The sequence below is a fragment of the Chroicocephalus ridibundus genome, chromosome 13 (genome assembly GCF_963924245.1).
Source record: "Chroicocephalus ridibundus chromosome 13, bChrRid1.1, whole genome shotgun sequence".
Classification (NCBI taxonomy): Eukaryota; Metazoa; Chordata; class Aves; order Charadriiformes; family Laridae; genus Chroicocephalus; species Chroicocephalus ridibundus.
This window is the reverse complement of record NC_086296.1, coordinates 12,567,857-12,585,540: the sequence shown is the minus strand read 5'-3', so window position 1 is coordinate 12,585,540 and position 17,684 is coordinate 12,567,857. Positions and strand designations below refer to the sequence as shown.

The following is a 17,684-nucleotide window of genomic DNA, read 5'->3' as shown; positions in this document are numbered from 1 at the left end:
TGTTAATGAGTTTAAACACAAAACGCAGATGGACAACGAAACACCTCCAGCTTGTGCCAGCTGCGATTCAGACCGTCTACATGTCCTCAGGATTCCCCCCTCCATAGCCATACCAGAACAGCGCAGAGGGAAGCAAAGACGCCTTCCCACAGCAAGCTTCTCTCACGCTTCTCCAGAAGCGGGGAATATATTTAAAACCAGAATAGCAATTAAACACTTGAAAGCATTAATTGTGGTTTTGCCAATACCCCCTCCCAGGAAAAAAACACCTCTACATACAGCAGAAGAGCTCACCCCTGGCTTGCCACCCTCCACCTCCAGATGCTGGACAGCAGAGGAAAAAGAGCTTCGAAAAAGATTTGGCAGCTTGTAACCTTTATTTTTAGTTTTTTAAAATTATTTAAAAAGCATAATTAGAAACTTTCATTACAGAAATAATCCTAGCAAACCAGTTAGACATTCCATTGCTCAACATTTAGGAAACCACATCAGCACCACTAGAGACACAGTCCCCACCCCTTCCAATTGAATGGTCAGTGGCAAGAGCAGAGAGGGAACAGCTCCTCTACAGCCACCTCTAGGAAAAAATAATAAAAAAAATCCCACTTTAAGCCAGGAAGTTGGACACCTGGATTGGCAGAGTTCAAACCACAGCCACAAAGACCTGGACTCAGAGGACCAATCTTTCCATATAAGAGAACACTCCAGGCTTGGGTGCACCATTTCCTCATTTTATTGCATCATTTCCAGTAAATTCAGACATTTTCTTTACCTCTGCCTGTATGAAGTTACTCCCTCTGCACACGTGCTACCACAAGAGCCCCAAGGTAACACAACTGGGCCCTTTAATCCGAACGTGGTAACCATCACAGGACAGCTCCGTTTCAACAGGAAGGCTTTGAGGACTGACCCAGCTCCTTCCTTGTGCACACCCCACATTCGACATCAGAAAGCAGACAGGATGGACTGGTGTAACTTAAGCCGCCGCTTCCCACAGCCACTCAAGTCTTACAATTATCAGAGCTCACACTAGCAATATCATCCCAGCTCATTCTTATTCTTGGGTTACCAATGAAAGATATGTGAAGAAAAGAGACGGGTGAAGGCAGCTGGATACATAATCCCAGCACCTGAACTGATTAAAAAAAAAAAAAAAAGTGTTACACATTCATTGTTTGCAGTTTTTAAAAAGTCTTTAAAGTGATTGATTGTGATGTGATTGTATGATTAGGGCTTTTACCACAACCCGTAAAATCTAAAAAATGCAGGCAAAATAAGTGACTAAAATTTAGCCTCTCCTGGGGAAGGGGGAGGAAGGGAGAGAAGTGGGCTGATTCAAAGCTCACGGACATCGGTGAATCACATCCTACCAAACTAAGGCCAGCAATTCCATAGGGCCACTTACTGACAAACTGAGTACATCCACCTTCAAGGTCTTAAAGGAAGTCATACCCCTCCATGCCTTTTAGTCATTTTAAGGAAAAAATCATTTTTTATTATTTCGGCAATTATTCAGGTGCTGAGCACGTACTTTCAGCCCAGACAGTAGATATTTTAGTTACACACACACACACTCTCCACCTTTAACTACATCTATTCAGGCTGATGAATTGAGCCCTTGTTTTCCCAGAAAGGCCAACAAGGGCCAGGAAAACGTTGCTGAGCATAGCGAGACCAGTTTGTTTCCAAGGGTGATCCTCCACCATCACATAACCCAAGCAAGCAAGCTTTCCATTTCTTTACATTAAACAGCAGTCCTCCTTTTCTAACAGAAGAATCCTGGGAATGATCCTGCAGCAGCTTTCATATTCAGACATCAATCCAGAACAGCTGGACTTATTTTCATGCCTTTTCTCTCTCAAAAACAGAAGCTTTGCCACCAAAATTCACATTCAAGTTCAGATCGCCTATTTGTGGACAGGGCAACGAGAAGAAGTTTGGGGTTTTTTGGCAGAATCACATGGTTTTTGTTGTTCTCAAAAGAAATGGACCCTCACTTAGGACCCTGGCAGAACCAGAAGCAGCCGTCAAAGGAGTTAAACTTTGCTTTTTTAAAAAAAAGTTTTATCCAAATAAATCCCACTTCTGCAGGTCAGTTTGGTTTTCAGTATCTTGACACAAACTAAAGGAGAGCACAGGTACAGCTGAGCTGCAGCACAAGAAGGTGAAACCCAAGGACCCAGCCACAAATCTGGATCACAGCAAACTGAAATTCAAGGCCCCAGCAGCAGCACCGGCTGCCAGCCCAGGGGCTGGTGAAGTGAAACCCCAGGCTCCAGCAGCAACACCTGCAATCCTGGTACCTAGAAAAACAAAGCCTGAGCCCCAGTAAAAGCCTGGAACTCCAGGTGAAGCCATAGGCCCCAGTGGCACCAGTTGCCAGCCTGGAGCCCAACAGAAATGAAGCCGGAGGCCCCAGGAAGCAGTTGCTGCCAGCCTGGGGCCAACTTGAATTAAGAACTTTGAACTATTTCTTTAAAAAGATGAACTCTGCAGTCCATGATTGGTTGACATTAAGAAGGCATAAGCCGAAGCGACAACAGGGAGGCGAGGCTGGTTAAAGCAATATACATTATATACAAACTCTTGGGTTAATTAGTCCACTTGGTAGGCAACGTCCTTTCTTGTCTACAAGGCGCACTGGAATGAGCAGGGGAGGAGAGGGGGGCAAGATTCCATCCGATACCTTCTTGGCACTGAAGTGGTAAGGTGCCAGCGCCTCTTGATAGAAAACATGGAGAAAAAAATAATCTTTAAATAACGGCACAAAACTGAGAAAGTCCTCCCAAAGCCTGCCCCAGTGGAATTGCCCGAGTCTAGCTGGAGGGGCTGATCTGTCTGAGAGCAGAGTCTCTGCAGCAGGGAAAGGGCATTAGCAGCACCGCTTCTTCCTTTTACTGTTCTTCGTTAGCTTCACCACATCATTCTGTTGCTGCAGTTGCTGCTTTGCTAAGTTTTCTTTCTTTGCTCGCAGAACTAGCTCTGTAATGCAATTAAACATCTGCAAGAGAAACAAGCAAGTTCAGACCACCCAGGAACTCAGACTAGCTTTTGCGGTTCTTTTGAAGCAACTCCACTTTTCTAGCTATTTCAATAATGGTTCAGAGATCTTCCCCAACCCACTACAGGCCATGCGGAAATCCAACGCCTTCCCAAACCACTCCCAAGCTAAATCAATAACCCTCTATCCCCTTTCCCAAACCATTAAATAAAAACAGGTTCAGTTCGGCAACTGAGGCCAGGAGTGAAGACTGGGCAGTCCCACCTCCTAGAAGCATCCTCCCTAGTGACAAGTCTTTCCTGAGAACATGCCTAATATGTTAGCACTGTAAAGCTAGTGAAATTGCAACGTGGGCACCTTCGTTTCGCTTCCCCAACACTTCAAAACACAGTTGGATGTCTCGTTTTGATGTTTTACCTACTCACTTGCAACTTGTACACAGCATTTTATCTTTCTTCCTCAATAGGAAGAATGTAATTTTTATTTTTTCCCAAACAATTATCCTCAAATTGTTTTATCTATACTCTTCTGCATATTACATTACCTCTTCCACGTTAATATTTTCTTTGGCGCTGGTCTCAAACAATTGGATCTCCATCTGCCCAGCAAATTTATAGGCATCTTCTGTTTCTACCACTTTTCGCTCTGGGTCATCGTTCTTATTCCCCACTAAAAAAGGAAAGAAAAATTAAAAAAGCCACTTTAGTACTTCAGCAGGTCAGCCCACTGAACAAGATGTTGTAACTCTCCAATGAGAAACTTACCTAGTATCCGGCAGACGTCATCACAATTTTGATTAATTTCATGCAACCACCTTTTTACATTCACAAAAGATTCTGCACTGGTTACATCGTAGACAACAATGACCCCATGCGTTCCTCTGTAATACCTACAGAGCAGGAAAAGACAAATGTTAACTCAAGCTCTGTATCACCTTCTCAGCTCTTTCACTCAGCTTCTACAAGATTCATAACAAATCCCCAAGTTACAGCTATCAAATGCTCCTATTTTCTTACCACTCAGAGGCCTTTAGTTCTTTTACAACAGCTAGATCACATGCTGTTCCTCTAAACCTACAGAGTTCCCTGCTCGTTTAGTCTATACGAGTAGGTTTCAAAGTCCAAAGACTGCTGTTTACTTCCTTGTGCAGGCTGTTGAGACCTTCAAAGATGAATACTGTCTTCCAGCTATATAAGCAAAGGGTAGCAGTGCCCGCAGTATGTCCTCAGAAGTGGCTGTGTTGTGAACCGTCGCGTTGTACAAGCCACATCAAGTTTTTGCAGTAATTTTGTTATCTGTGAAAGATCACTTACAGACTAAAATCTCAGCAGATCTCCAAATATATTCAACCCTCAGTCACAGTTCTCTTGAGCTCACAAAAATTTCTGTCTTGTTGAGCGACTGTGTTCTGATCACACCTTCCTACTCAACAGATCAACTCCATATGTGCATTCAATGAGCTCTTCTACCTTTAGCCATTAAAAATAAGCTTCGTTTCAGTTTATTCCCATTAGTCTTGGGCAACCAGCACCTTTAAAAGACGATGAGCAATTCTGATATGCAAGAAAAATATCTGAATTCAAGTTCCAACATTATCACCTGCATGAACCCACTAAAGGCAGACAGTATGCACACCATCAGAATGCTATATATAAAAAAAAAAACCAAGCTCCACCTTCTCAGTTTTCAGACACATTCACAGGGCTAACAGGTATTTTTCTCTACTGCAAATTGGGCAGTTGGGAGGAGGAGGGGAAGTAACTGAAACAGTTGACAGTGAGGTCTTCACCAGCATCCAGTGTTTATATTTTGTGCAGCTTTATTCTCTTCCTTTCATTTATTCCTCTTATGATCTATATTAAGATTTTTAAGAAAACAAATTCAAGAATTCAGCACACCAAAATCAAGGATTTTCTCTTAAATTGTGACAGTATTTCTAGAGCTTGATCTCTTACCACAAGCAGCACCGTCCCTTCCACTGCACTTTGAAGATGTCCACTGTGACCATTCTGGTTCTCTCTTTGATAATTTATTTCAACTCAGCAAACACGCTTTTGAACTTCAAAGCCTTTTAATCTAATCCAAATGCACTACCTTACAGAAGATCTCAAGGCTTTGGCTCACTTCTGCTACTGACGTGCTTGAGCAAGTCATTCTCTCTTGCCCACCTTTAGCCTCATCGTCCCTTCTACAACAGAAGCCACCTGCCTTTATAAACCAGCAAGACAGCCTTCCACAGACAGACATATGTCACATACAGAGGGCACGTATCTCCCCCTGACCCCTTCCTCTTGTGACCACTTTGTAGGGACAGTCCTGGATATCAATACTCCTCTGTGATACAATACATACTCTACAGAAGCAGGAGAGCCTGCTCCTATTGCTCATCTGGGCACTTTCAGAAGACAGTCAAATATTTCTTCCATGTGTTTTACCAGTAATTTATGCTGTACATTCACCTTTTTTGGCAAGAACCAACTCGTGTAAGAATTATTTATTCCCGACCCAGAAGAGATCCTGCACTTTCAAATATTCGAGTCCATTTGCAATCAGTTCCTTTATTAGCTTTAAAACTTGCCACAGCACTGCATTTGTGCTTTACTTTGTTACAACAAGCTCAACCTTATTTCATAACTTAGATTCTTTAGAGGAAAAGTATTCCATAGCCTGAATCCACACATTGCAAAAATAATCCATCCTCTCCTGACACTAACATGCACTGCACAATTTTGGATGAATACTGTTGTGGGTGATAGCATCAGAAAGGGAAAGATCGGCGATACGATCGACACACTGGATTTCTCTATATCTGAACAATAACTTATCTTCAAACTCTCCCGCATCACCTAATAGTCTTTTAATTCAGCCGCCCTCAGGCTGACCTACCACTTCCTCCCTAACACTGAGCATTACATTTGCAAAGACAACACTCAGCCTTTAGAGAAACGCGGTGGTTCAGTTACACCTACGCAGAGCTGCTTCATTCTGCTGTGCACACCATCAAGCCACGCCTGGTATCCCAGTCATCCAAACCAGAGGACGCAACGGAGCATCCTGCTGCTCCTACCTTGCCCACGCACCTTGGTTTTCTTCTAAGCAAAGCGCATGATGTCGGGGAGTAGAATAACATGCACCCTGCACATAAAGATCCCACTCCTGACATGTCATCAGCACAGTCATTGTTTGCTCCTAGGGATGAGGACCGTGGGATGGACCATGCAGCACAGACCACTATGGCATTCAAAACTCTGCAGGAGCTGGGAGCTCCTGCCACTAATATTGCCAACCACCTCATCAGAAATATCTTCCTTTGTGCAAGACAGCAACCCCTGACTCCTGCTGAGTTCCTACCGGCATACACTGCTTCTATTTTTGGAAGAGAAAATTGTCTGGCACATTGTTCTAGAAAGGTTGCCAACCCCTCATCTACACTAAAATGTCATTTTCTCCATTGGCTGACATTACCTTTTAGCAGCCCCAAAGATAAAACCATGACTACCTTTTATTTTCTAACTGTTAAGCCCCATAATATGCATTTTTCTCAAAAAGCTAGTCATGCTATTTTCTGACATTTGTTAGATACAGCCTTATGTCCTAGATAACATTTTAGGCTTAACAAGTACAGCAAAGATTCTCCAACCCCAAGTGCAGGACAGTACTAGAAAACAAAATCTGATTTATCCTACCCCATGCTTCAAATTTCAGAATGATGCAGTGCAGGATTGCTTTTATAACAAGTTGTAGGCTTTGGCATGTAGAGAACAGATGGGGCTTTTGGCATTCAGGGAGGAGTAGGTGTAAATTTTGTGCTTTTGGCAACCAAGAGGTAGTTGAGGCTTTGACACGAGGGAAAGAATACCTTATCTTCTTCCCATCCACATTTTAGGGAAGATGGAGATCACAGAAATGAGAGCAGAGGAGAAATGAAGTTCTCAATCTCAGCCTCCCATTCAAGGGCTCAATGACGGACGCTAGCTGTCCTCTATGTGGTAGGTGCACTCTGCCATGTACCCTACAAACCTCAAAAGTCAGTACCTGCTACTACTCCCAGTGATAAATACATTAATGAAATACAGCAAATAAACAGTTACAGAACAGCTAATGGTGTTTAGAGTGTCCATGAAAGTATCCCATTGAGGTGAAAGACAACCAAACCTGACCTGTATACGCCCATATATCTTCTATATGGTTGGAAATATTACGGAGATCTAAAGGCTTTAAATTTAGCTTTGGTGTGGAAAAGATTTAAGAATTATAACATTTAAGTTGAAATAAACACAGTACCACGTAAGTTGCTTGTTCTACCTATAGAATTATATTTAAAGAAGCTTAAAGACATAAGCTTACTGCCTTTGAAACATTACCTAATAATACTGTAGACTTGATACAGAGAATCTTCAGAACTGGTTAACCAAACTCATCGTGTCCTTCGGATACCTCCATTCTCCCCTCACATCTCTGACGACGACCTTTCTAAGCAGATGGGAACATTGTGCCATTCATACTACAAGAAAAGTTCCCAGATTTCCCCTAGTAAATGCTTCTAGTATTAGCATCTGGAGTTATAATAACTAGTTTCATGAAGCATGACAGTAGCTAAGTCAGATTTAGATGAGAGAGTATTATTGACTTCATTGGTTCAGTAGGGCACATATGTTAGTTTTTCCAGAAAAAAAATATTAACTGGTCAACATGGAAAATAGCTCATTGGTTTAATCCAGCATCTATGTTAATATTTCACTAGTTTGTAGTATACATGTTTCCTTATTTTTCATTCCTCTAGAATTCTAACTAATTCCAGAGACTTCTAATAATCTCTTTTCATACTCTTTTTTTTTTCACGTTCCTAGAAGCACATCTATTGTCACAGGTCACTTGACCTGTGGTCTCTCAACCATCATATCTGGTTTACAAGACACAGCGATTCTGTCATCTCAAAAAGCTTATCCCTCTCTTGAACATGCCATTCCACACAAATGCATGGCAGAAGGTCCCTCTGTTATCACTATCATCCTGAACAGGCATCTGACAACTGTTATGTAAAGCTTAAATCCTAAAATCAGAGTCCTGAACCAGGACAAAGCAGTCCTATCTACAAGAGCAAATCAAGTACAGGAACTGGTTGTTCACGCATCTTAAGTATTCCTGCTAATACAGCCGAGTCCCGGCATGCTACATCTCTGGTGAATTTAAATCAAATTTAGAGTTTGGATGACGTTCCATGCCAACCAAATTCACAAATCTTGGCCTCTCCTCCCACCAGACACCAGCTATCCCAGTATTTCCACATTTAATAGACAGTAAAAACGGCTGCTGTCTTTTATACTTCCCAGTCTGAAATTCTGATCTAGTTTAGTTTTCCTGAGTTTCTGTAGAATACTCCAGATCAACTTGACTTCTCTTCCTTAACAGCTTTATTCTGTTTTTCAGCTTCTGTAGCTGTAGTCAAGTGAAATCAAAATAAAGCAACCTTTTAATGTTTCCCAATTTTCCACTATTAACTTCCTACCACCTATACCATTTTGCAATTCTAGGTCTACACAGCAGTACTTCCAACCTAGTACTATTATTACCAGATGGGCTCTAATTTCAGGCTTGCTTGCCAGGTTTGGCTCAGCATCAATCTGAACCCTCCCTTTAACTGTAAAGAAACTTCCTGGCCTACAGTAGCACAGAAGGAACACCTTTGTATATTATTAACTTCAATCTAAACCTCAATCTAGTCAAAGACCAGACAAGGACTACCACACTGTTGACAGCGCACTCCCACTCCACCCACGATTTGGTAGCCAAGCCCTTTCGTAAGTACTAGCACGGTAACTCCATTTGTCAGTCAGTTTGGGATAAGCAAATCAGTTACAGTATGACATTGCCACTAAAAAAAAAAGACGGAACCATTTTGAAAATCTGACTCTTTGTTATCTCCTGTTTTTATAGGTGATAAGTTCAGGCCCAGAGCACCTCTTGAAAAGTACCAGAGAACGCCAGACAGTCACAGCTAGCCAACCCAGCAGCAAGAGGAGCCCTCATGACAATGTAACCAGCATTCCCGAAGTGCTTTCCTCAACACTTTAAATGCAGTTGGACACAGGAACTTCTTTGCTTAAAGTTGCCCAAAATTCAAATCTTTCTTCCCTGACCATGGAAGATTCTGTAAGTACTTTACTAGAGTTAAGGCAGGAAAACCAGGGCCTACACTTCCCCAAGAGTAAATATACCTCACTTTGGTAAAAAGCTATGCAAAAGGAAGTAGTAGCAGAGTTCAAACAGGTCATGGCACAAATGCCCTCAAACCATTTCAGCTTATCTATTTTAAATGTTAATCAAAGGAAAAAAATACATAAAACACTACGCAAAGTCTGATCTGCAGCTATTCCCGTTCACAAAAGGAAGCCTCCTTTCCTGGTATTCCCCATTCAGTGCCGGATACCATGGCTTTCTAAACTAGCTGGCATCAGCCCCATGAACCAACGCTCATTAACGCGGCTCCGAGTCCTGTCAGGGAATCTGAAAACAGGAAGGCCATTTGCTGACTCAGCAGTAATTGGGGCAGGCTGTGACGAGGCTGGGCGCCCAGCTGATGGGAGCCACAGCAGTGCGCTGCTGCCTCCCCCCCACCACTTCCTGCCCCAAGCTGCCTGCAGCACTGAAACAAGAAGTGATGTCATGCACAGGAACCCTACAAGAGGCAACCGAGTTTTTTTTTCTAGCTAAACACTTGAGAAACAATGGAAGTAATCCAGTAATATCCGTATAGAAGCGCAGAGGAAAGGGGCGGTGCACACATCAGGCTCAATTTTGCCATTTCTAGCTGTTTAGACATAACACAGATGCAGCCAATCTCATTATTTTTATGTCTGAGTACGTTAACCAATACATCAGCTGAAAACGATCCTCCTCCCAAAAATAGGAGCCAAAAGAGAAACCAGTCATGAAAGGCCAAGTGAAACACCTAGGTCTTGCAAGAATTATTATATTTCGTTAATATCCAAAGGAAACAAAAGTTCCACTTCCAAGGGTATTTTTCCCCTCTACCCCTAGTGCCACAGCGAGCAGTCCCACCTTTACCGCAATCAGTTTACAAACACATTTTATTCTTAGTATCCCCCGCTGTAGCTCTGGGTGTGGTTTCTTCAGGAACAGGAAAAGCTGTGCACACGCTGTTCAAAAGGACAATGAGCATGAAACTGAACTTGAACCAAGGAAAAGGTTAACTTCATGTGGGTGTCTGCTTTAACAGAACTCCACACAAAGATAGCCGCTACAATGCGTTTGTCCTAAAAGAAAACTAAATATAGGAAATCCTATTCTTCGATCTCAAAGCTATTCATTAGTTATACGGCACTAACAGAGGGTTTTCACTCTATACTTCTGCAATATATACTATCAGAGGGTGACCTTCTTGGACAGGCTTCAGAAACAAGTTTTCTAGCATATGCAGAACAGTGAAATAACTCCAGTTCTACCAAGAGTGAGGAAATCTGAAATCCCAGATTCAAACCTAGCCACAATAGCACGACTGCTAGCGGTTCCAAAACACCTGAGAGAAGTCCCACTGTACAGACAGCAAAGCCATCGTTAGCTAATCAACTGCAACATTAAAATACCTAAACCGTAACTCTAAACTACAAGACCCATACACTAAGCTACACATCACTAAGCCCAGTTATACTCACGTTGATGTAATAGTCCGGAAGCGCTCCTGTCCAGCTGTGTCCCAGATCTGTAGCTTCACCTTCTCTCCATTGATCTCAACTGTCCGAATTTTAAAATCCACTCCAATTGTGGTAATGTAGCTGCCTGAAGGGAAAGCATAGGTTAGTGAGAACCTAAGTCTTGTTTATTTTGGATGTCCCAAAGCACATGTCTGAATGCTATTTGGCAGTAGGTCTCAGATTGGATAGAAGAACCAGGTTCCCCCTATCTGCTTATCTTTTAAAATGCCATATCAGGTCATGCTGATCTGCATATTTTTATCTGCAGCTAGTAGCTTTTTTTCTAGCCATAAAGCCACTTCTCCCATGGCACCCTTAAAATTTAAAACTCAGTGTTACAAAATTAAATTATTCTTCTACCTCATTGGTGGTCAGGAGGAAGCACCCAAATATCTCAAGAAATGGACAATAACTATGCAAGTATTCCACTTGTGAAAACTGTGAGACAAAGCTTTGCTTTAAATGCTCATGCAATCACTTACTTTGAATACAGACTGTTCTAAGAGTTTCCTACCAATAAATTAATTATGTCACAAATGTAAGTGGTTTAGCCACAATATTCAATCAATGTAAATCCCAAATGGCCAATGGGAAGTCTGCACAGAGTGCAGCATAAGCTAAAAAACCTAAGCTATTTCTGGAACCATGTCAGTATTTAAATATTGTGGTACTTTCAGCTGCAAGTGAAGATCAGACAGGATGGCTTGTATAGGCTTATACCAAGAGAAGCAAAGCCAGAAACATAATGTATTCCTAGTACAGCTATCAGTGGGTAAATGCAGAAGAACAACTCCTTGCCAATCAGCAGCACTGGAGCAGACCTTGACCATTTCACTTATTGAAGTAAACAAAACACTCACCTGAGAATGTATTATCTGCAAAACGCAACAGCAAACTGCTCTTGCCCACACCTAAGACAAACAAAGACAGCAAGATGTTTGAATAAAGTCATCTTGGGTGTCAGGTAGCATAACAGTATTTTACCCATTCATTGCATTTTTAACTCAACTAGGATCTTTTCCTAGCAGATAATTTAGCACCATCCACCTTGACTATTCATCTCAGTTCTCTCCTTGAAGATTTGACCAAGCACACTGCAGTCCCTCCAGGACTGGGTATGCTTCTTGGAGCAGTACAGAGTGGGGGGTGTCCCCTCCTTCCTCCAGCCCTCAGCAAACTCTCAAACAGTAGCTTTTGAACTGTGGTCAGTAACAGAGGTCATAAAAGAGTAATAACTGAAAGCAAGTTTACGATCAGTAGACTTCCATTTGCTGAGGAAAGATCCAAAAATGAGTATGTCATGCTAATTAGCAAGTACTCAGAACGCTGCTCTAAATGACTCTATTGAATTCCACTTGCACATCATGCTTAACACCACTGCCTACCTCCCATTCATTCATGCCGTGCTGAACGGCAGTGGAATTTGGACTACTTAGACAATCAGACTAGGGTTTGGTACTATAAAGCTTATGTTATCACGGTCACAGTTTAACAGAAGCCTAAACCAAACAGGGGAGTTGGGAACCATTGTTCTATGCTGCCATCCAAAATAGGCTTGTTCCACATCTAACAGGAAGGACACATACCTTTCTGAAGTTGTACCTTTCACCAAAACGTTCCATGAAACATTTCCCTAAGTGCTTTGAGTAGCACTTCATCCAGGTTTTCCTTACGTGATTGTTTGAACCCTGATCACACCCTGTTGCAGGGAAGCATTTTTCACAGTGCTTCAGACAAGAATCATAAGAAACTCATTCCAAGGGAACCAACCAAGCACACCCAACCAAGGGAACCTGGGTATCAGAATGCCTTGAAGTTGTTATGTCTGCTGTTAATGCCCCTTCCTCTCCCTTCCCCCCCAAAAAGTAGTCTGCTAGGGCATGAAGAGGAAATTCACCTTCACCAGGGTGATTATCTATCAAATCTTTTCAGGTAGAAGTTATTTAAACTAATTGTTTCGATGAGGTATAACGTGCAAGTTCTTCTCAGCTGCTGGCATCTGAATATAGCTAGCAGCATGAAAAAAACCCAAAAAATAATCAAATGAAAAAAAAAACCCAACACATAAAAGTCTGCATGATTCCAGTAAGCCAGATCTCATTTGCAAAGAGTACAAATCACCCGACATCTGGAGAAGCCATGCTCATCTCTCATTGAGTATTACAAATCTTACAGAAAAAAAAAGAACGCTATTAAAAATACAAAGTTACAGAATGCATACACTGAATACCTCTGAGCTCAAGAAAGGTAGTAGAGCAGCTCCTAAACAGAGGACTGGCTATTTAGCAAGAGCAAACCCCTGCAAAATACTGGTTGTCTAAGGTAAAAAAAAAAGTTCCAGCAAGTACTATGCTGCTTGATCAAGCAGCCTTGGCCTTCAGCTTAATAAAAAGAAAGTAGATGCTGGAACCCACAGACTTGTCAGACCACACCACCTTCTTCAGATGTCAGCCAGCCTCGGGCTGCGCGGCAGAGCTGCAGGGGCTGCACATGACCACTGCTTTGTCAGAGTGTCCGCGCTGCACCGACACCGTCCTGTCTGTACCGCTCTCACCACTCGGGCAGCTTCTAGAGAAACCTCCCGAGCTCAGGAAGTTCTACATGCTCCCGATGACAACAATCTCACTAAACAAACACTGCCTCTGACCCTCACTCTTCACGTATAGAGAAACCACACTCTCTGTGACCCTCCGCTTCCTACACAGAGCTATTTGAGGAGCTGAAGAGAGAAGGCAAGCAGGGCCTCTTTGCTTGAAGAAGGCAGCAAAATGAAACAAAACTTAAAAAAAAAAAGCCTATTGGCTTTGCAAAAGCAAAATTAAAAGCAAATTTCTGTGCCATACCAGTTTCTAAACCCGCTATCTTACTGAATGTTAGAGTGAATTAAAGAAGCACATGTAAAGCACGGATCACCTGTATTATCTTTAAATACTTGGCACAACTGAGATCATCAGCAGCTTTTCAAGATGACCTGTTCTAAAAACACACAAACCTACTACCCTCTTGACACATTTGCATACAGAGGAAAGCAAATGAGACATAATCATCCCATCCAGTATCGGTCCACTTCCTATTGCAAGGAATAAACATCAATAAACAAGGCAAGCAAACTGTTTTGTGAAAGCAGAGACAAAGCCTTCCTGTTGGGGTTAGAAAAAACAAAAACAAAAAAGAAAAATCAATACTCAAACTACATAGTGAGATTTAATTACAACAGAGAACCACAGGCAACCCGACAATTCTCACACTTTTTTCCTCTCACTGGATACACTACAGGGACACGAGACGACTCACCTAAGAAATTTAATTTAATTGTTCAAAATGAGGAGAAGTCTTCCTCAGAGTTTTCACCATCCTGTTTATCTTGCCTGAACAGTTTCGAAACTCATCAGCAAGCAACAGAGTTACTGCTTTACTCCGAATGCAGCATTTGGTTTTAATAATCCATAGGCTCCCAAAAGTGCCTAGGGTTTTAAGCTGTTGCCCTTTCTCCCTTTTTAGATCCCTTCATGCAGACACAGTTTATTATAGAATAAAATATTTTTTGCACACAGTTAAAGCTTCTGGAGATGACAACTGCCAAGATCATGCAATATTACACTTTCACCCAAGAGCCATGCCTCGCTGCATGCTGGGACCTGCTGCCTTATGGACCACACCTCTATTAAAAGAAGAGGGTGGATGCCATCTTCTCCAGCTTATGGAAATTAAACTGTAAGCTGCTGGAGTGTTACCAACACTGAACTGGACTGAAGGCAGGAATCTTCCCAGTCACAATTCCTATGTACCTAGACTAAAGCACCAGACACAAGCTGAGTTCACACGCTAGCCCTCCAGAAGTTTTTGAAACTGCCATGGAAGTATTTACAGGTCTATTTTCAAAAATCTGTAAGCACCCCCTTACCCATAACTATTTTAGGTACTTGCATCCTACAGTATAACTAGAAGTACAGAAAGCTAGCGGCTCATCAAGGATTTATTAAAAAAAGCGACAAACTGTAGAACTGAGATTTCAGGTTGAAGCACTGACAGAGAATCTTAAGGCATAATTAAGCCAATAAAGAATATTAAAACGTAGTAGTTGCCACACTGGAAACAATGGTCCCTAGGGCTGTGGCGCAGCCAGCCCTTCCCAGCGATGCTTTGAACCGTCTGTCACAGGGGAAGGGAATTCCCTCCTCATCCCACGAAGAGATTAGTGGGCGCCCTCAGAAGATGCGGCTCACGAAGGCTGAGGCGAGCGCGAATGCCGATGCTGCCCTGACTTAGACGTGCCTAATCTTCCTTTTCCTAAACCTCGCCAAGCTATTTACCATAATATCCTGTGGTAGCCAGTTCCGCAGGTTCATCAGATAAAAACCGAGAAAGCCCAGGCGAACGCCCCCTCTCATTCAAAGCACGGCGGTCCCGGGGCCACCCGCCCGGGCACAGCCCAGCGCCGCCGCACCGACACCACAACGCCGGCGGAGCCCCGCCAACGGCCAACCGGCCGCCACGGCCCCCCGCCCCCGGCACATCCCCGCCTCCCCCGCGCCGCCCGGCCCGGCCCGGCCCCGCCACCGCCCTCAGGCCCCTCACGGCCCGGGCGGAGACGAGGGGCGGCCACCCCGCCAGCGGCCTACCCTCGGGCCGCGCCGCCCGCCCTCCCGCCCGCCCTCACCGCTGTCGCCGATGATGAGCAGCTTGAAGAGGTGATCGTAGTCCCTGGCCATGGCCGGGGCGGCGGGAGCGGCCGCGGGCGGCGGAGCGAGGGGGAGGGGGGGGGGGCGGCGGCGGCGGCTCCGGGCCGGATCCACTTCCCGAACAAACAGCCGGAACTGACAGCGGCGCCGCCGCGCATGCGCCACGCCAGGGAGGCCGCCAGCTGCGCCGGCACGCGGCCGCGCATGCGCCGGGACCCCCCCCCCCCCCCGCCCACCCCAGGCGCGTGCGCACAGGCGGCAGACGGCCGTGCGCCACGCGCCTGCGCGGGGAGGGCGGCGACCGCCCCTCGCGCGCCGCGGCGGCCATGACAGAGCTGCAAGGGACGGGCCGCGGGGGAGACTGTAGCCGAGGCCGCTGTCCTTCCTCCTCTGCACCGGGGCCCTGCCTTGGTTCCCCTCTCTGCCGAGCCGCCGGACCACCTCAATGCCATGGCCGTGGCCCACCTCAGCTCCCACAGCCGCTCGCACGAGGCCCGCGGACGTGGCAGGAGGGGAGGCCACCCTCAGGAAAGCACCAAAGGCGTGAGGGAGCCCCAGCGCTTTCAGGCGCCGTCAGCTCCGCTCCTGGGAAGGCGTAGGAGTAGACCACAAAGGCTAGGAACGTGTTCTGCTTCGCCTGTGCGCCGAAGCAGCAAGCCGCACAGCTACCAGAACAGTTCCCATCAGAACCCAACCTGCGGGTGAGGAAGCCGGCAGCAAAGTGGTATGAAATGGCCAGGTGTGTCCTGCAGGCCCGGCAGTTCAGGCTAGTCTGGAATTAGATTCCTGGGGTTTTTAATCCAGAGATGTGCTTATGTGTGGCTCAGGAGGGGCCTTGACCTCACACACATGGGCAGCTGTGCCTGCATTGTCCACACCCTAAATCCACAGAGTTCTAAACAGCACTCTGACAATTGGTGAACACACAAACTGCCTGAGTACTTTTGCTGTCAGTTGCACAGATACAGACTATGCAAACTCTGCAAGACTATGATCACTTTTTTGGTGATCTCCACTTTTAGGTGGAGATACAACACGAGAGGAGTGCTGGTTTTCTCTTTGATTATTTTGCTACAAAAATGTTTGTTCTTACTGATAACTTGAACTCCTGAGATCAAACAATGCAGTGTTTTGCTGTAGAATGTGTAAATAACTTAGGACTTCCTTTCCCAGATATTAAGCCTTTTCAATACATCCATAAAAACACAATAACAAAAGGGAATGTGCTAGGTATTACTTAAAAGTAATTTTAGTTTAGCATGACACAATTACTTAATTAAACTAGTTGATTTTTTAAATTTTAATAGTAAATTTACAATTCATTGACACACGCATCTCATTAACAGGCGTTTGCCTTTCAAAGGGGGAGAGCTGTATTAGCACCGAAGAACACAGACCTTTACGGTCAACTGAGCCTATAAACAGGCAAAAGAAAGATGACGTAGAAATCAAGGACAGTAAACTTGAAAAATACCAGCCCATAATGCTTTTGATAATTACAGTCTAATTAGTTGTGCCGAAGATGCTTAAAGAATAGGCTGTACCTACTTTGAGGTTTTTTTTGGTAGGACCCAAGCACGAGTAAAAGATTGAAATCAGTGGGACATCACCGCTGCAGCTGGTGTCAGTGACGTTGTGAGGGTGTTCACGTGCCAGAGCAGGTTGCCCGGGGAGGCTGGGGTGGTCCACCCCGCATGGACAGTGCCCTGAGCAACCTGCTCTACTCGGCCGTGCTCTGAGCACAGGGGTTGGACTAGCTGAAGTCCACAGTCACTGTGCTGTGATCTGTGAGTGTTTCTTAGAGAAGGACAGATTTTAGCAGTATTGCTTTTTCCCTTAACGTTGATTTGAAAGCTATAGACTCTTTTGTCTGGATTTATACAATAGGGTTTGGTTAAGAGGAATAAGAATATTTTTTAAGGCAATTGTCTCTAATCAATTCTAATTTCCTATTTCTTCTGCATAGGATATTCTGGTATGGTTCTGCAGTTATATTTGTCCAATTTGTATGCAATTCAACTGGAAACAAACCAAGCCAGTAAGGCTAAAATAGTATGTCTGGGTTGAAGATTTTTTTTTTTTAGCACATAAAATTGCATCTTCTAAATACTTAAAATCAACAATATGGCTAATGTCTGTGGGTTTAATTATAAACCTTCCTTAATCTTAACCTTCAAAAAAGTATTACAGTCTTCAGATCTCACCCCTGTCATGTCCCACTTGTCCCCAGAATCCACTTAGAGGACCTCCAGGTGACATTTGACTCTGCAACTCATGCATTTAAAA

General features: G+C 44.1%; 1 protein-coding gene across 1 annotated transcript; it reads right to left on the bottom strand.

The window, feature by feature from the left end:
- Positions 1–372: 372 nt before the first annotated feature.
- RAB35 (RAB35, member RAS oncogene family) lies at positions 373–15,599 on the bottom strand. The gene is made up of 6 exons (XM_063351321.1): positions 15,377–15,599; positions 11,577–11,627; positions 10,678–10,801; positions 3,766–3,890; positions 3,546–3,670; positions 373–3,001 (listed from the first exon to the last, which is right to left on the bottom strand). Exons 1-6 carry the CDS (start codon positions 15,426–15,428, stop codon positions 2,873–2,875), a joined length of 606 nt encoding a protein of 201 aa, XP_063207391.1. The 5' UTR covers positions 15,429–15,599; the 3' UTR covers positions 373–2,872.
- Positions 15,600–17,684: the final 2,085 nt, after the last annotated feature.